This window comes from Gracilinanus agilis, chromosome 1, assembly GCF_016433145.1.
Source record: "Gracilinanus agilis isolate LMUSP501 chromosome 1, AgileGrace, whole genome shotgun sequence".
NCBI classification, from domain to species: Eukaryota; Metazoa; Chordata; class Mammalia; order Didelphimorphia; family Didelphidae; genus Gracilinanus; species Gracilinanus agilis.
In genome coordinates, this window is record NC_058130.1 from 19260467 (window position 1) to 19281626 (window position 21160).

Consider the following 21160-nt stretch of genomic DNA (forward strand, 5'->3'; position numbering starts at 1 on the left):
TATGATTCTAGAGAAAAGTAACTCACTACAATGAGGCTAAAGTCTCTAGTTTAAGAACCTTATTGTGTGTTGTGGACCCCTAGGACAGTCTGGGAAAGCCTATGGACCCCTCCTCAGAGTAATGTGATTAAATACATTTAAAATATAATAAATGGAACTAAAAAGGAAACCAAATAGAGTGAAACACATTTATCAAAATATTTTTTAAAACAAAGCTCAGGACTCCCAGTTTAAAAATCTTTGTTGTAAAGGATGGCCAAGTAATGTGTCAGGAAGGACCCTGGCTTTAGACCAGGGAAAGCCTGCCTTCATTTCAGGATTGCCCATTTCATTGCCTGTTATTATTTAGGTCAAGGAGCTTCATTCCTCTGGACTTCATTTTACTTCTTTTTTTTTTTAAGGGGGGGATATTTCATTATGTAATTTATAGAGTTAATGGAAGGAAATTACTTTCTCAATGTGCACCTGGGTGTTATGATTCTCTATTGAAACAGAAAGGAAGAGGGAAATGAGAGAGAAAGATGATAGAAAATGAAAGTTTTGTTCAGGGAGAAAAAAAAAATGAAAATCTACTTTTCCGACCACTCACATAGCCACCCTCCTCCTAAGTCCTGATCTTTCTAACCGCTTACCTCGGCTATTAAAATACTCAGTGATGAAATGTTGAAATCCAATCCATTCTCCATCCAGTGGCCAAATAAACTTCATAAATCACAGTCACAACTCACTCTTCCCATGGCACTCTGGAACGGTTCTCTACTCTGCCTCAACAAACTTCACTGGCACCCAAGTGCCTGTAGAAGAAAACACAAACTCTCTAGACTTATTTCATATTTTTCATGAGTTTTGTACTCTCACCAAACTAGACAACTAAAACATTTTCTAAAAGTGATCCTCCTTCTCTAACCTCCATGCACTGGCATAAGGTGTTCCTCATGTCTAGAAGGTCCTTTCTCCTCATTTCTACTACCCACATCTCTTTTCTTCCTTCAAAATTCATGTCAGATGCCATCTCCTATAATTGAACTGATTCATTTGACCTGATTCTCTATATTTTAGTGCTCTCTCCTTTTTCAATTGTTCTTGTACTATCATTACATGCAGATCTCATCTCCCAATAGAATGCAAGCTCCTTGAGAGCAAGAACTAAGTCTTTTTTGGTTTTGTATCCATGTAACTGAAAACAGAGGCAGCTGTAGCTCAGTGGTCCAAAGCATTGGACCTGAAGTTAGGAAGACCTAAATTCAAATCCAGCCTCAGATACTGCCTAGCTGCGTGACCTTGGCAAGCTGCTTAACCTCTGTATATTTGGAAGGCAGCTAGGTAACTCAATGGATAGAGTGCTAATCCAGGAGTCAGGAAAACCTGAGTTCAAATCTGGCCTATCTGTGTGACCCTGGACAAGTCACTTAACACCTGCTTTCCTGACAAAAGGATCCACTGAAGAAGGAAGTGACAAAACACTCCAGTGTCCTTACCAAGAAAACTCCATGGATAACTATGGCTCACAGAGTCACAAAAAGACAGATATGACTGAATAACTGAACAACAAACAACTTAACACAATGCTTGACATATAGCAGTTATGATTGTGGAATTTTATCTGACATGAAGGCAATCCCAGTTCTAGAAAAGAAAGGGTGGAAAAGAGAGTCATTGTGGACGACCATTGTCCAAATAACCACTTTCCTTCTTCCTTTTGTAATGTTTTCCTGTTTACAAAGATCTCCAGGGTTAAGGCCAGTTACAAACTTTCTGAATATTAATCCCTTTCAAAACCTCAATTAATATGAACAAACCACCTTGTCCAGAATTCTGAATATAAACTGGGTCTGTGATGATTGTCGGTTCTCATTATTGTCATTTATCTGAAAGAGGGCTGCTAAACAAAGCAAAAACCTTTAGAAAAGAAAGCAGTCGTATTCTTTCCTAATTTCATTATGAAGCAATACCTTCAAAAGACACATATGCCCCTGCCAAAATCCATCGGGAACCTGGAAATATCTCATCCATTAAATTCAACCTTGAATTAAAGAGGAGGAAATTGTAGCTCCGAATTGCACTGGGTTAGCCAGACCACCCATTTTCTCTACAAATTATCTCCTAAAAGCTCTCTGAGAAAAGAGGTAGCCACACTCTCCCACCAATTATCTGCACTAAGTTAAACGAGCACTAGGTGCTAGCGAGACTTACAGTGCTCTTCCAAAGGAGATGTCCTAAAGGAATTCTAAATCTCCATTCCCTACCAGAAAGAGTTAATGAGGCTATTGGACCTCCAATCTGTCAAATATCAGCATTCTTTCCACCTAGAGCTTTTTTTCAAAGTAATCAATAAAGTACCTGACTCATTGAATCTCACCAGATAAACACATCCTTTTGCTCCAGAGCAGTGTATTTAATGAAAACTATAGAGTGTGTAGACACGGCTCAGAGTTAGAAAGACCATTTATTCTCACCTGTTTTCTAAAAAGAATACTCACCACAACGTAGCAGTAAATAACTATCCAATCAGAATCTAGTATCTCCCAAACCAGGAAGACAGCTCCACTTTGGGACCATTTTCCCATTAGGAAAGGCTCTTTGGCTTTGATTTTTCCAAACACCAAGTTTAAAATTGTTTCTTTTCTATTTTGCTTCCCTTTTATTTTACTTTGCTTCTGGTTCAACCCTCTGGAAATGAACAATTCTAATTCTTAAATACCACCATCATTCCCAAACTCAAAGGAGAGCTATTCTGTCCTCCTTAGGGCCTCTTTTCTCCAGGCTGAACAGCCCCAGTTGTTTGGGCTGATTCTCATATCACATGTACTTGGATTCTTAGCGTGGCCAGACCCCTCTGCACGTTCACTGGTTTCTCAATGTCCTTTCTGGCCTGGAGTTCCCAGGATGAAGCGCAGGACTCTACACATGACTTGACCATTGCATAGTACAGCAGGGCTATTGCTTTATATCCCGAATAAGGATTTCCTTATTCCCAAAAGTTATGTTCATCTCAAAGCAACCTAAGATTGCAAAAGGTTGTTTGGTTTTTTTTTAACTATCATGTCCTTGACTATATCTTATATGTGTGTGTCTATATATCTCATACTCTTGACTCTTCTACGGCTTGTCGTCCCCTAAAACTGCAGATCAGTTTCAGATAAATTGCTCTCTAGTCAGGCCTCCTGATTCATATTTGTCGAGCTCCTTTTTTCAAAATAAGCAAAACGCAGAGAGGCAATGATCAAGCTGGTAGCTAGGTGGTAGAAAGAGAACTTCACTTGAGTTATAAAGAACCAAGTTTGAATCCTGCCTTCCTTGCAAGCTGTGTAACTGGGCAATAAGCAGTTTCTGTCAAGCTCAGTTTCATCATTTGTAAAATGAAGATCACAATAGTCCCAACCTCACTGGACTGTCATGAGGATCAAAGAAGCGGATAAATGTGAAGCAAATGACAAAATTCTATATAAATACTAATAATAGTCTTTATACAATACTTTCATGTTTACTAAATACTTTATATGTTATCTTATTTAATCCTTTTTTTAAAAAAATGGATAAAGTAGATACCACTATTATCTCTGTTTTGCAGATGAGGAAGCTGGGTAAAAGAAATAGTGCTTTGTCCCAGAATCATAGCTGATAAGGATCTGAGGAAGGATTTGAACTCATATCTTCTTGATTCCAAGACCAGCATTCTATCCAATTGTACTTCATAATTGCCTCATTTTATTAGCCACAGGATGAAAAAATTATAATAGGGCCAAAGACTCAGAGACTGAGTATTATCAAAATGGATCCAGAACTTTAAAGTGATGATAAAATCAACTGAAATGAACTATAGTTGATTGCTTATTTACGCCCTTACACCAGCCCCAATGGCCAACATTTGATCTAAAGGTAGGGCTGAGATAGCTTTGGCTCCATCCTGATCTGAGCTATGTACCCCCCACCACCACTAAGATTAGAAGCTTTCTGAGAAAGAGAAAGAGACAGCATCGTTTCTCATGTTCACATCTTTAGCACCTAGTCTATGTTCTTACACACTGTGCGGAGCTTAGTGAACATTAGCTGAATTAAACTTCATTGAATCAAGTCAAAGTAAACTGAATTGAACTGAATTAAATTGATAGGACAGTCATGTGGTCAATTATCATGTCTCTGCCTCTTAGGAGCTATGTGACTATGAAGAAGTCCTTTAAACCCTGTAGAATGGGGAAAAGTCAACCATATGTCCTCTAAGGTACCCTTCCAGCTTTGTGATCCTGTGATTTTCATGATCTCCCTTGGGGCTCTTTGCAGAAATCTATGGCATAACTGACCAGGATAAGGATGTATATACAACCTGAAGTTATAGAGAATAAAGATAACTAGCTCTTACCAAATCACATCTGTGATGTTGGTCTCAGTAGCTGCGGATCCTAACCTAAGTGAAACAATCAGATCATCTCAGAAACCCATTTTCCAAGTGACTTCCTAAATGACTAATCCAGGACTTGAGAAACAATGAATGGATGCTCACCAGTCCTCTCTGGTGCCAGTCTTATAGGAAGCAGCTACCACCTTTGTGTGATTTTAGAAGCACAAGGAAAGTGCCCCTTTGGATCCTCTAAATTGTCCCTTTATGTGAGGTTACATTTACAGGGGACAGTCTTGCTTTCCACAATTAACTATATTCAGGTAAACATCAAACATGTATTGATTACCTGGATTTGTTTATGTGCCAGGTAAGGTCCCAAGGGATTCTATTTAAAATTAAAAAGCCTGGATAACACATAATGTAGATTCACTTAGATATAAGTCAGATGTAAATATGAAATAGGAGACATCTTAAGAGAAAAGGATAGAAGAGATGACAGACATTAGATACCTGCATATCGAATAGGGACATTACAAAGAAGAAGGAGACAGATAAAGGCATGCAAAAATTCATTCAAATATTTGAAGGCCTGACATGAGGAAGAAAGACAAGGATTGGGGTTTTTGTTCATTGGGTTGTTTTGTTTTTGCTTTAAGGCTAAGGGAAAATTTCCTAACAATTGTTGTTGTTCACTTATTTTTGAAGTCAAGACTGTTCTTGACTTCATTTGGGGTTTTCTTGGCAAAGATACTAGAGCAGTTTGTCGTTTCCTTCACCAGTTCATTTTCCATATGAGGAGACTGAGGCAAACAAGGTTAAGTGACTTGCCCAGGGTCATATTACTAGTGAGTGCCAGAGGCCAAATTTGAACTCAGAAAATTGAGTCTTCCTGACTTTAGGACCAGCACTCTATTCACTGAACCACATAGCTCCTCCCTACTAATTATTAGAACTATCCAAGAGTGTAATGGACTTTCTCAACAGATAGACAGATATAGAAAGACAGACAGACAGATAGAGAGAAAGAGATAGATATAGATAGATAGATAGATAGATAGATAGATAGATAGATAGATAGATAGATAGATAGATAGATAAAGAACATTTATTAAATTATTGCTTCGGTCCAGTCACTGAGCTAAGCACTAGATATAAAAATGTAAGAGAGCAAGACAGTTCTTACCATCAAGGAGCTTATGTTTCAATGGAGGAAGATAGCACATAAAGGAGAGATGGAAGTGGAGGAAGGTACCCTGATGAATCCATATAGATGAGACTGTAGCAAGTTGGAGGGCAGCCAAGACTTAGTCAGAATAAGGCAAAATATCACCTATACAAGCTGGGAGAGCTGGAGCTAGGTATGAAGTCCAATTTTCTGGTGGGCTGAACATGGTTGGAGCATGAGGCCCCAGTGAAGTCACTAGAGACAATTATTTTACCAGTACAAGTGGGATGAAATGATCTTGGAGATTCCTTCTAAATGAAAGTTTGGAAGATTTTATGAAAAATGGTAGATGGGCTCCTTAAAGGAAGACCTTCACAAACTTGCCTTGCTCTAGTTCTAATGCACTCAATACCATCCTGCATATTACATTTATAAAATTCAAGATGATGCAAAAAAGAGGCATCAAACTAGCATTTGGCTTACCAAAACTCTGGAATGCAGCCCAACCAGATTAAAATGCAATTGGGAAATGTTTAACAAAATAAAATCTAGTGTAACAGATAATGTTAATTTGTGGTTTTCTAAGTCAATATGTCAGGTATCCATTTCTATTTGGGTTCAGCACCACTGGGAGATTAAGGAAAAATAGGATTCCCATTCATAATCTTACTGCACAAATATGGACAGTAGGTAGGTATCTCAACTCACTCTTTTATGCCTCAATTTCCTCAAATGCAAAAGTAGTTAGATGGTTGCTAATATCCCATTTGGATTTAACAACCTATAAGTCTAAGAGATTCAAATGATTCTTCTCTTCCACTGTCCTGGTCCAAATAAAGGGGAAATCTTGTAGGTAAAATGACAGCTCAATCAATAATGTAATCCATGCTAGCTACCTGAAATCCAAAGTGATTAATAAGCTTTGATGATAAAATACAAGAGCCTCCTGCCTTCCCTTTGGTTCCCATGACTACGGTTGTATTTGGTTGTGGCAACCTTTGATTTCTTCTTATTGAAAGCTAACAGCCCAGAAGAGGAATATAATTCTTGTTGAAAAAAATTTTAAAAGTCTCCCTTTGGAGAGAAGGAAGGCAGAAAACATTCCTATATGATGGAGCCTGACTGCTCACTTTAGCAAGGATTCTTGGCAGCCAAATTAAATCAAACTAGAAAACTGCATTTTTTTTTCTTCCATCCCAAATTATGCTGACAGAAGCCCAAGGTTCATTTCACTGGCATGGAAGGTTACTTGCGTTCTGAGGTGTCTCCCCTGTCTTTGCACCAGGCTAAATGGCTGACTTCGCTGAAACTGGGGAGCAACTAGTTTAAAGCCCAATGCCTTGAAAATTAATTTTTAACTTTGGAGATAATGAGGCTTTGTCATATACTGAATAACCTACCAATATTTCAGTAGGAGTAAGAGCAGATTATTTGACATTTTTGCATATATACATGCTGATATGACAAGCATTTATGTATATAATGAGGCAGGGGATTCAAAGATTCTAGCCATTGGCAAGAAGGACTTTGAATGTTGGTATGAAGTCCAAATCCACAGAGAAGCCAATAGGAAAGGTGGCTACTGAATGTAGGCAGTAGGTCATCTTTGTGGGAAATTTATTTAATCCAAATTGAAAGTCCCTTTGAAAGAATCAACCTGCTTCTAATCATGCTTTCTCAGAGGAACCTACAGTTCAATGCAGTCCTAAATATAAGAAAAATATTGCTCGATGTATTTTGTCTACATAGATCACCTAAAACTTTCTTAAAATGATGCAGGTTTAATAAAATTGTTTAAGGGTAACGAACCTAATCAGAAGAAGTGGAGAGTAACGTATTGCCACAAAGATATGACACCTGCATATAAAACCATGGTAGAGTGTGCTTGAGTGATAATAATGGAACACAGAAGTTATTTTACTATGAAAATAAACTATAGAATACCCATCCAGAAAGAGAGTATGGATGATGCATTGCCAAATAAAATCAGAAAACTAACAGAGAGGTATCATATTGGTGGAAATGAGACATCTACTAAAATTTGTGGGTTTTTTTAAAAATTGGAGTTCCTGATAATTATTAGAGTAGAAACTCTTTGAAAGCAAAGATTATATATTGCTTATATTTGCATTTCAATAAATGTTTAAATTAAATTAATGCTTAAGTTTCCCTCATCAACAATTTCCTCTATCATATTGTGGAAATACCAATGAACAGAACTGCTCCTCCACTTAATTCTGACCAACCAAAATGAAGGTGTTGATGAGGTAGCAGTGACCATGACATTATAGTCAAAAATAACTAAGCTCTTCATAAAACCTTACATAATCAGTTTTCAAAAAATTCAGAAAATAGCAGTAGGTATGGTCACTTTGCCAGAGATTTAAATGGAAGATAATTCCAGAGTGATAAAATATAGACATCTAAAAAGCAGATCTTTAACAGATCCATTCCTACAAATCTGTAGAATGAGTTATTAAATAGATCCTTTAAAAACACTTAATAAGGGAATAGATGGTTGCTAGGAACTAGCATGGATTAAGCATATTAAATGACCCCAAAGTAAACAGGTATAGCAAGCAGACTTCACCATAAGAATTGGCCACAAAAATGACAAAGACTTGGACTTACAATTCCAGAGAAGAGCAAATTTTACTTCCAATGAATATGAAGAGAAAGAGAACTTCAAAGAGTATGATCAATTTGTGTCTTTGTAATTTGTAAGCAACAGTTGGGCAAACTCAAAATACCAGATGGACTTCTTACTTAGAGGTAAAGGTGGAAGGTCTGGAAATAAGCTACTCTAGTCTATAAAAGAGAATAGAGTCTCTCAAAAGAAAGAGAATGAAAAGAAAGAAAACTAAAGGAACCAAAGTAAAATCCTAAATTGTGGCAGGAGGTTGGAGGGTAAAGAATATGACCCAGAGAAAAATTGGTAGGATCATGAACTTCCTGAGCTTTGTATTATGCATAAGGGCCAGAAGATAAACTTGTACCTTTGTAAGTGTTAAAATTAATGTTTTGGCTAACTATATGAAAATTACAAATCTTTTATTTATAAAGTAGATAAATACAAAATGGTAGAAAAGGCATTTACCTATCTAACTAAATATTGTTCCAGTGCTTGGCTCCACCAGTACTTGTTAACCTACAATCAGAATTAAACTGTCTCCAGAAGACAGGAAGAGAAAACCAGCTATCCACTCACTCAAGATAAAGATTTGGAGCTGAAGGTGACTCCGGAGGCTATCTCCTTTGATCTGACCTTCTTCTTGAAGCCAACTTCCTTCTTGGAGTGACTCTCTTCTTGGAGTTTACTCTCTACTAGCCTCCTTCACTAGATTCCTTCACCAGCCTCCCTCCTCAGTGATTTTCATGGCTTTTATGGTGGTTTCCTGTCCCTGACCCTTTTCATGGGAGCCAATCACAGTTTCCAAATTGTCTGAGTTCTCACCTTTGGAAACACATCTTTCTGAGTATGTGAACTCTTAAATTTCTGGCTTGTTCTCTCCTAGCATCAAGTAAGGTGTGAACTCACAGAGAACCAAGAATTCTCTTTCATACCTCTGAAGAGGAAATAATTTTTATTCCCAGCCCTAGAGAAATTAATTCACAGAGGCCACCAGAAATAGTCTCCTTATCACTCAGAAATAGAAGAAAACAGAAATATTGCTGGTTAGTAACTTCTTGCTGAAGAATACTATTACAGTCATAAGCTAAACTAATTTATAGAGAGGTCTACTATCTTCCCAAGATGTACCACTGGCAGGTGATGGGAAAACTCCCAATACTAATCAAATTTAACATAATAATAACTGCCTATATACCTACCAGTAATGATTTCCTTGGGTAAAAACAAGGCTATCAAAAAGAACCTGGAAAGCAGAACCAAGAATTGTGAAGCCCTAAGAAGAAACTGATGAAGGAAGCACAGGTTTACATATAAAATCCCTAATTCTCAAATTCCCTCTAATGATGCCAGTTTGGTTCAATTGTGCCTGCCCATTCTATGTTACTTTTGTCCACATCATCCATTCATTCCACACAAAAAGTCCTGCCACCATTTGAAGGTAGGATGTAACCTATTGATTAAGAAGATGAATCTAAAAATGGGGTTTTAATTTCAGGGCCTTAGATTAAAATATAGCAATGATGAGCTTTTGGCCAGAAATACAGTACACATGACGATAATTGATCAAACATATTTGTCTAAAGACATATAAGTCTGAGCAAAAGCCCTATGGAATGAAAAGAGTGAAGACTGACACATATTACATGTGTATGTAACCCATGGCATTTAATACACATATGTAATATACATGCACAATACATATATTACAACTCAGATGTCACAGGAAAATGAATAAATGGGTAGAAAGAATTAATAGTCCTTCTCATTAGGGATTGCAAAATGAAATCTTCATAAACTCTCTATAGAGAATGATCCATTTCATTTTATCTTTTGTCTTTGTATCCCTGACACTTAGCACAGTGCATGGCACATAGGAGTTTCTTAATAAATACTTGTTAGCCCCAATGGCCTCTGGGAACCCAACCCTGATACTGAAAGCGCAAGATTTGATAGATTCTTTTGAAATTAACCTGATTTCCATTTTCTACTATAGATATCACTCATCTGTTTTCACAGAACATATGAACATAGAATCAAAGACTGGAGGGAAACTTAGAAGTCATCTAGCCCAACTTCTTTATTCAACAGATTGTGAAATAGGAGCCCAGAGGAATTTAATTATTTACCTGGTGTCACATGCAGATTTAATGAAAGAGCTGGATTTCTATCCTAATCCATATTCAAAATCCATTGCTGCTGCCACTGTACCTTAAAGTCTCTCATTATATGATAATGGGACATTCGTGGATCTGAGAGTCAGGAGACCAAGGTTCTAGACCCCACTTTGCCACTAACACATTATGTGAACATCATTTAGCCATTTCATTTGTTCGTGTCTAGTTTCTTCCTGAGTATAAACAGACTTTGAAAAGAGATCATCTTTAATATCTTTTAAAGTTCTAACATTCAATGACCATACAGTACTCCTTCTTCCATGCCTCAATATTTCTCACTCATTACTCGTTCTTTCTTCTTTTCTTCTTGTCTCAGAGAGGCACTCTTATTTTCCAAAACTAATGTTCTTCCATAATCCATTAATCCCTTCTCTCATCCATTTCCACTGAGGAAGAAAAGGGTGATATGTCTAAGAGACTGATTTGAATACGCAGGGAGCTCATTAAGCAGCTGGGATTTTTTAAAAGACATATAGAACATAAAGAAAAATTATCTGCAAGTGTAAGTAATTACAGATGACTACAAAATAATGGAACAGTCCTACAAGAATAATGTCAAAATTGTCCAAACTCCAAGTTATCTGAAGTTGGCAGTGAATTCTAAGGATGTGAAAAAGAGCTTAAAAAATAAAACATTGGTACCAAGTGGATACTTTCTAAAGCACATATAATAGCAAATTTCATTGAAAGGAAGAAAAGATTTAGAATTATAAAGGAAACAATGAAAAAAGAAGGAATGAAAGGGTGGTGGCACTTCTCAGCTTCAAATTACATTATAAAGAAGTTCTCATTGAAACAGTTCAGCATTGTTTAAAAATAGAAGTGTAGATCAATTGAAACAACTGATTTACAAAGAATCAGAATTGAACTCAGTATCTGTGTTTGATAAGTCTGAGAATATAAACTTGGTGAAGAACTCATTCTTCAATAAGAATGATTTTTGACCCAGTAATACCACTATTAGGCTGATTTCCTAAAGTGATCAAGGAAAAAGAAAAAGAACCTATATGTTCTGAAATATTTGTAGCAGCTCTTTTTGTGGTGACCCAGAAATGATGAATGGCTGAACGAGTTGTATTATATGATTATAATGGAATCCTATTGTAACATAAGAAATGATAAACAAAATGAACAAAAACACCTGGAAAGATATATGTCATGATGCAAAGTGAAGTGAGCAGAACCAAGAGAACATTGTACATAGTAACAACAATAATGTATAATGATCAGCTGTGAATGACTTAACTATTATTTTTTTTATTTTTAGAATAATTTTCCATGGTTACATGATTCATGTTTTAACTCTCCCCTTCACCCCACTCAAACTCCCCCCCCCCCATGGCTAACGCACATTTCCACTGGTTTTAACATGTCATCAATCGAGACTTATTTACATATTATTGATAGTTTCATTGGTGTGGTCCTTTTGGGTCTACATCCCCAATCATGTCCTCATCAACCCATGTGTTCAACAAGTTGTTTTTCTTCTGTTTTTCCACTCCTGTAGTTCTTCCTCTGAATGTGGGTAGCGTTCTGTTCCATAAATCCCTCAGAATTGTCCTGGGTCATTGCACTGCTGCTAGTACAGAAGTCCATTACATTCGATTGTACCACAGTGTATCCATCTCTGTATACAATGTTCTCCTGGTTCTGCTCCTTTCACTCTGCATCAATTCCTGGAGGTCTTTCCAGTTCACATGGAATTCCTCCAGTTTATTATTCCTTTGAGCACAATAGTATTCCATCACGAGCATATACCACAATTTATTCAGCCATTCCCCAATTGAAGGGCATACCCTCACTTTCCAGTTTTTTGCTACCACAAAGAACGTAGCTATAAATATTTTTGTACAAGTTTGTTTATCTATGATCTCTTCGGGATACAAACCCTGCAGTGGTATGGCTGGATCAAAGGGTAGGCAGTGTTTTATTGTTCTTTGGGCATAATTCCAAATTGCTATCCAGAATGGTTGGATCAGTTCACAACTCCACCAGCAGTGCATTAATTTCCCAATTTTGTCACATCCCCTCCAACATTTATTACTCTCCCCTGCTATCATTTTAACCAATCTGCTAGGTGTGAGGTGATACCTCAGACTTGTTTTGATTTGCATTTCTCTAATTATTAGAGATTTGGAACACTTTCTCATGTGCTTATTGATACTTTTGATTTCTATATCTGAAAATTGCCTATTCATGCCCCTTGCCCATTTATCAATTGGGGAATGGCTTGATTTTTTATACAATTGATTTAGTTCCTTGTATATTTGAGTAATTAGACCTCTGTCAGAATTTTTTGTTATAAAGATTTTTTTTCCTAGTTTGTTGTATCCCTTCTGATTTTGATTCCATTGTTTTTTGTTTGTACAAAAACTTTTTAGTTTAATGTAGTCAAAATTATTTATTTTATATTTTGTAATTTTTTCTAACTCTTGCTTGGTTTTAAAATCTTTCCTTTCCCAGAGATCTGATAAGTATACTATTCTGTGTTCACCTAATTTTCTTATAGTTTCCTTCTTTATATTCAAGTCATTCACCCATTCTGAATTTATCTTGGTGTAGGGTATGAGGTGTTGATCTAAACCTAATCTCTCCCATATTGTTTTCCAATTTTCCCAGCAGTTTTTGTCAAATAGTGGATTTTTGTCCCAAAAGTTGGGCTCTTTGGGTTTATTGTAGACTATCTTGCTGATGTTACTTACCCCAAGTCTATTCCACTGATCCTCCCTTCTTTCTCTTTGCCAGTACCATATTGTTGTTTTTTTTTTTAAACCCTTGTACTTCGGTGTATTTTCTCATAGGTGGAAGAGGGGTAAGGGTGGGCAATGGGGGTCAAGTGACTTGCCCAGGGTCACACAGCTGGGAAGTGGCTGAGGCCAGGTTTGAACTTAGGACCTCCTGTCTCTAGGCCTGACTCTCATTCCACTGAGCTACCCAGCTGCCCCTTCAGTACCATATTGTTTTGATGACTGCTATTTTATAGTATAGTTTAATATCTGGTACTGCTAAGCCACCTTCCTTCATATTTTTTTTCATTATTTCCCTTGATATTCTTGACCTTTTGTTCTTCCAAATGAACTTTGTTATAGTTTTTTTTCTAATTCTGTAAAAAAGTTTCTTGGTAGTTTGATAGGTATGGCACTAAATAAGTAAATTAATGGATGGCCATTTTTATTATGTTAGCTCATCTTACCCATGAGCAATCAATGTTTTTCCAATTGTTTAGATCTAGTTTTAATTGTTTGGAAAGTGTTTTGTAGTTGTTTTCATATAATTCCCGTGTTCGTTTTGGTAGATAGATTCCTAAGTATTTTATATTGTTGAGGGTGATTTTAAATGGTGTTTCTCTTTCTACCTCTTGCTGCTATGATGTGTTGGAAATATATAGAAATGCTAATGATTAACTATTATTTTTTTAAATAATTTTTATTTTTTAGAAAAGTTATCATGGTTACATGATTCATGTTCTTACTTTCCCCTTCACCCCCCGGCTCCTCCCCCCCCATATGATTAACTGTTATTGACAAGGCAAGGATCCAGGAAAACTCCAAGGGACTTGTGATGAAAAAGGGTATCTACCCCAATAGAAGAAACAGATGGAGTCTAAATGCATACTGAAATATACCATTCTTTTTTTTTTTTGAGATTTTTTTATTCTTTTTTTATTTTCCTTTTTTTATTTAGAATATTTTTCCCTGGTTACATGATTCATGATCACTCTCTCCCGGCTCTTTCCTCATACTCCCAAATCCAACAAGCAGTTCTATTGGATTATACATGTATCATTGTTCAAAACCTATTTCCGTGTGAAACATATCATTCTTCACTTTATTTCCTCCATGAATTTTTCTCTAGTGTAAGCAATAGGTATCTTGTTTTGCAACATAATGAATAGGGAAATAGATATTATATGATAATAAATGTATTACTGGACTTCTTGGGGAGTGGGAAGAAGAAAAATGAGGCATAGATTTTTTTGGACATAGCTAATGTGAGAAAGTTTTTTTCTTTGATGAACAAATTTATTATAATTTATTACATATTTATCAAAATCATATATAATATTATTTTAGATTGTATTATATATTATTTATTTATTAATCATATTATATAGTTTATCATTGTTATGCTACATACTATGTTATGTTGTATATAAAAAATAAAAATAAAAGGTAACAAAAAAATAAGAATGCTTGGGAAAACTGGTGGATAATGAGATTAAATCTACCTAGCCCATTCTCAAATCTAATCACCAAAAGTATAAACAACTCCACTTAACTCTCCAGTGGGGAGATCTGTGACCCATGTGTGTAAGAATGGGTGACAAACCAGAATTAACTGCTCCCCTGGGCAGTCCTAAGAAGTGTTGTTGTGATTGGACACATAAACTGGAAGGGAGGCACAAGAAGTGACGAAAGAAATGGCCTGGATAAATTGAAAGAGCTTCCGGGGCTCGCTCTCTTGGCTCTTGGCTGCTCGCTTGTTCTGGTGGTGGGTGACTAGGACCTGGAGGAGCTCCCACCGCTGGCTGAGACCTTGGACAAAGTGAGATTGCTGTTAATCCCTCCCTTGGAATTACATGTGGTGAGTGTAAAGACTAAATCTTCCTGGACTTCTCTAAAGGAACTGCCCTTTCAAAAGAGATTCTGTGACTGAAGCTTCTGCTTCATTCACCTCCCACCCCTCTGGCCCCTCTGGCCCTGGGCTCAAGGTTGAGCCTCCTCCAACTGAGGACTAATTAGATCTGCCTGGGTTAAACTGGGGGTGCGGAGCAAATTACTTAGTGTATTAGATTACTTTTCCTATCCTATCCTCTCTCTGATTTTATTTTCTCTTCCTCTTTTCATTTGTAAATAAACTTCCATAAAAGTCATTTTGACTTGAGGTTATTCTTTATTTGGGGATTGATAATTATTCAATTCCCCGGTGACCAAACCTTTTAATATTCTTCCAACCAAAACCGCTTTTTAGCCCCTTACAGTGGGCAGCAACTTAGAAGAAATTAGAGTTAGACCAATATACAATATCTAATATGCCAAGATAAAGTCAACATAAATATTCATTATGAAAAATCAGACTATTTTAAAATGTTAAGAGAACCAAAAAAAGTCCTTTTTTTGTATCTGTAACATTGAGGATAATTCTTAAACAGAACAGGGACAGAGACAAGCACCAAAATAAATAATTTTCGTAACACAAAATTGAAGAGCTTTTTAAAGAATGAAATCAATGCAACTAGGCTAAGAAATAGGACTCTTGACTAGGAAAATATTTGTATAATAAATATCTCTGATAAGTGTCTAATATCTAAGCCACAGAGAACAGTTTAAAATGTAAAATAAGAATCATTCTCTCAAAGTATAAAATGGTCAAAGTATATGAATAAATTTTAAGAGATGAATTGTATACTATTAATAAATATATGCTTCACATTGAAAGAATAAGACAAATGTGCATCAAAACAATTATGTTTCACTTGTTTCACTTGACATTCAGGAAAAATTTGCAGAAATAATAAAAGATGGAAATAGTTGATGTTGGAGAGACCATAGAAGATGGAACACTAATATGCTTTTAGGAAATCTGTGGATTGGTCCACCCATTTTAGACTGTAATTTGGAGTAATGATCAGAGAGACTAAAATGTCTGTGATCTTTGACCCAGAGTTCCTCTTCTAAGCACATACACACAAAGGGGTCAAAGACAGACAGAAGAGTTTCATGTAGAACAAAAATATCCCTAGAAGCATTTGTTTGGGTAACAAAGAACTGGATACAAAAGAAGGTTGGGAAATGACAGCCAATTATGGCCCACGAACATGAGATAATTTCTGTAAGAAATGACAAATATGAAGAATTTTAAAGAAGTATGGGGAGATTTCTATGAAATGGCTCAGAATGAAGTAATCAATACTAGGAAAACAATATACACAATGACTACCAAAAAAGTAAAATGGAAGAAAAATTACAACAAAAACTGAATACTCTGTAATTACAATGACCAAACAACATCAAAGAGAGGAGATGAATGTATCTGTCCCTCCTTTTTATTCAGAGGAAGACTATGCATGAAGACCATTGTATAATGTTGCACTCTATTGGTGTATTTGGTTTATTTGTCTGAATTGCTTTTTTTCTCCTTTTTTAGACTTTGTTACAAAGGATGGTTCACTAGGTAGGGGAGGTAGGAGGGACATGTTCAGAAAAGAAGGTAATGTAAAATCAGATTATATCAACAGAAAATAATTTTTAAAAACTAAGTTGGTACAAATAGAAAACAAAATATTAAGAAGAAGCAGGATAATGAAAAAAAGCAAAGAAAAGAAAATAGGTGAGTGGTGGACATAAAATTCTAATTTTAAAATAACAGAAAAAAGTAAAGAGGAAGGAAACTTTCTAAGACAAAAATACTCAGAACTCATTGGGTAGAAGTTGTCAATAAGCATTTATTATTGACCTACTTACTATCTAATGGGCAATGTGAAATAGCATTAAAAAAAACTCATGTCCACTGATGTGTACAAATATATCTTTGGGAAATACTGACTACTCATTAATTACAGGTTTTTACTTCAGACTCTTTTACAGGACTCATCAACATAATGACAGATATAATTTGGCGATTCACAGGGGATTTCATGGCACCAGATTTGGTCTGTCGGGTGATTCGCTACTTGCAGGTATGTAGATGAGATGAAAGATTCAATTTGACTTTTGGTCCTCCAAGTGCCCACCAGGAAATCTGTGAAAGAGAATGATACTGTGAAAGGAACTTAGGTATGAACCACTACAGTTCATCAATACCTTTTAAAGGATTTGTATGAATTCAAGAATTCAAACTAAAGCATCTGTAGTTTGGATATAGACTGTCATAGTAGAGCGGGAGGTTCACAGAATCATAGATCAGAACTGAAATGGACTTCAGGGCACCATCCTTTGCCACTATTGCCATGGGGGAAAACATACATATTTATGTTTCTATGTATGTGTGTATATGTATATATGATACATTTATACACAAATATACATTGTAAATATATGTACAAAAGGAATATATGCATATATGCTTACATGCAGCTACATGAACACATGCACATATATGCACACATAAAACATCCCCATATTTCCAAATACACCATCTCTTTATCTCATCTATGTAGGTGTAGATTTAGATCTGTGTATATACAATATAATTTTTATATTATTCAAAATATTTATATAACATCTAATTATAGATATGACATATAACATATTGAATAATCTATCATACATAATTCATTATATGTATGTAATTGATGAGCAGTTAGGTGGCACAGCGGATAGAGTATCCAGTATGGAATCAAAAGACTCATCTTCCTGAGTTCCAATTTTATTTCAGACATGTACTAGCTATGTGACCTTGGACAAGTCACTTCACCCTGTTTGCCTCCGTTTCCTCATCTGTAAAATGAGTGAGAGAAGAAAATGGCAAACTACTCTAGTGTCTTTGTCATGAAAATTCATGAAGAGCCAGATGTAACTAAGAATGATTAAGCAGCAGAAATATAATTTCTAGATTATATTATCAGATACAAAAATACAAGTGTTATATATATATATATATATATATGTCTACATATATACACACACATATCTGTATTGTGTGTAGGTGTGTGCATATGTACATGTTTGTGTACATATGAAGTATATATATTTACATATAGATGTATATACATACACACAAATATGTGTGTGAAATCCTCCCCTACAACACATAAGCTTCTTAAGGGCAAGAGCTAGTTTTTTTTTCAATTTCTATGCCCATTATTTAACAAAATAATCAAGTAATCAATGAAAAACTAGGTATAAAACAGTCTTTATGTCCCCAAGAACCATGCTAAGCACTGAGTACTTGACACATGGTAAGCATTTAATAACTGCTTTTTCCTTCATTCTTCCATTCATTTATCCATGAACAAGAATACCCAACCTTCCTGAGAATGGATCCTCCAGCCTTTGCATGAAAATCTTTGGCAAGGAGGGAATGGGGGCCACTATCCTACAAGCTGATCCCTTCCATTTTGAATTGTTCTGATTACCAGAAAGTCTTTCTTCATTTCAACCCCAAATTTGTCACTTCCTGATATCCACACATAACTACTACATGTGGAGCCAAGTATACCAGGTCTATTCTATCTTCTACATGATAGCCCTTCAGATATTTGAAAACAGCCCTCATGTTCCTTCCAGCTCTTCTCTTGTTCCGATTCATCTTCCAAGTTCCTTCAATCTATAGTGATATGCCACCTACTTGAAACCTTTCACCATCCTAGCTGTCCTCCTGTGGACATTCTCTTGCTTATCCATGTTTTTAAAATATGATGCTCAAAACTGAACACAATACTAGCTCAAGTTAGTGTCTGATGCCTCAGTCTGTCAACCAACTTTTATTAAGCAATTATTAAGGGCCAGATAGATATATTAAATGTTGGGGATACTCAGAAAGGCAAAAAAAGTTCTTGTTTTCAAGGAGCTGAGAGTCTAAAGGACAAGAGAACAAACACGAAGAATGTTGGGAAAGTATTTTTAAAAAAAGCGAGAAGCCTAAAAAAATTGGAGAATTGGGAATAATAATAAAGAATATCAAGGAGAGCAATGTAATCTATTCTCAATTATCCATGCCAGTGTGGAAGACAATTGAGACAAACAAAACAAAAGAGAATGGCTTCAGAATGAAGATACATCTTCACAGATCTATTTATTTACTACCTTCTGTGTCTAGGTCCATATCCCCCCAAGTCTGATCTTTCAAAGACATTTGTTTTTAGTTAAGTGTCTGCTAAAAGAATGGAGAATAGGGAAGAGCTAAGATGGAAGAGTAGAGACAGCAACCAAGCCAAATTTTCCCAGCATTTCCCTCCAAACAACTTTAAATAACACAGCAAATCAAATTCTATGTCAGACCCAACAAAAAAATTGACCTGAGACAATTTTTCCATCCCAAGACAACTTTGGATATTGGAATGTAAAGCACTTTGAAAACTCAAAAAGCAGGTGCATTGGTAAAAGGAATTGGCTCATCCATCATTCCCTATACCATTGTAAGCACAGGGTCATAACACTGCATAAAATGTTAACAAAGCATTGGCTTCACTGTGGCAAAGAACTGTCCCACCAGGGTTTTCACACAAATAAAGTTAGGTCTTTTTTTTCTTTTTTCTTTTTTTTTAAACCCTTAACTTCTGTGTATCGGCTCCTATGTGGAAGAGTGGTAAGGGTGGGCAATGGGGGTCAAGTGACCTGCCCAGGGTCACACAGCTGGGAAGTGTCTGAGGCTGGACTTGAACCTAGGACTCTCAATCCACTGAGCTACCTAGCTGCCCCCAAAGTCAGGTCTTAACAATTAGAAAAATATTAAATTGCTCGTGTGTAGACTGAACCCGTATGATAAAAATGACAGTCCTACAGAATTGTGTTTACTTATTTCAGTGAGATGTCAATGAAATTACTAAAGAATTATTTTTAGAGCTAGAAAAAAATAACAAAATTCATTTGGAAAAGGTCAAGAATAAAAACAGAATCAATTATGGGGCAGCTGGGTAGCTCAGTGGAGTGAGAGTCAGGCCTAGAGACAGGAGGTCCTAGGTTCAAACTCGGCCTCAGCCATTTCCCAGCTGTGTGACCCTGGGCAAGTCACTTGACCCCCATTGCCCACCCTTACCACTCTTCCACCTATAAGACAATACACCAAAAATTAAGGGTTAAAAAAAATAAATAAATACCAAAAACAGAATCAATTAAAAACATGAAGGAAGGCAGTCTATCAATACCAGATTTCAAACTATATTTACAAAGCTGCAATCATCAAAACAATCTGGTACTGACTAAAAAACAGAGTTGTGTACCAGTGGAATATATTAGTTGTATAATACACTGTAGTAAATGACCATAGTAATCCAGCATTTGATAAACTCAAAGATTCATGCTCTAGGGTCGAGAACTCACTATTTGATAAAAATTGCTAGGAAAACTGGAAAGTAGTTTGGCAAAAACCATATGTAGATCAAAATCTCACACCATACAACCAAATAAAGTCAAAATCGAAATGATTTAGGGATAAAGGGTGGTATCGTAAGCAAATTAGTGGAGCATGGAAAATTTTACCTGTCAGATGTATGGTGAGGGAAACATGTGACCAAACAAGAGGATCACAGGAAATAAAATGGATAACTTCAATTACATGAAATTAAAGGTTTTGCACAAACAAAACCAATGCAGCCAATATTGGACTGTAAGGAAAGTAAGAAACTGTGTGGAGAGAGGTTACTGAATTTTTTTAAAAAAGCCCTCATTTCTCAACATAAAAAGAACTGAGCCAAATTTATGTTTTTTTAACCGAATTGGTTGTTAAACATTTACCAGTAGAGTCCTAAAACATTTCTTGACCTCAGCAATTGTGCAGTAGATGATTCACAAAGTGAAGTTATCACCAGACTGGAGGGTAATAATAACAAAAACAACAATGGTGATAACTAGAAATTATAGAGTCTATATTCAGGGTCATTATGTGGTTCAAATGAAATAATGGATATAAAGCACTTTGAAAACCTAAAGAGCAGGTGCTGATGTGCATTGGTAGAAAGAGTTGCCTCATCTGTCATTCCCTATACCACCACCATAAGCACAGTCACAGCTCTAGATAACATGGCTTCATTGTGCCAAAGAACATTGGTTTCCATCTTGAAAGTCACTTCCAATTAAATGAGTCATAAATTCAAAAGTTGATAAAAATAAGGGAACTTCTAGAGGCCTAAAAGAATGAATCACCCAGGAATACTAGAACAATATTCTACTGCCCAACCAGCTCTGTGT

General features: G+C 36.1%; 1 protein-coding gene across 1 annotated transcript in view; it reads left to right on the forward strand.

The window, feature by feature from the left end:
• Nucleotides 1-21160, forward strand: part of NPSR1 (neuropeptide S receptor 1) — a 182620-nt gene that overhangs the window by 115497 nt on the left and 45963 nt on the right. The window contains exon 3 of the mRNA XM_044675626.1: nt 16886-16989. Coding sequence (XP_044531561.1) covers nt 16886-16989 — 104 coding nt within the window. The remainder of the gene's footprint in view (nt 1-16885; nt 16990-21160) is intronic.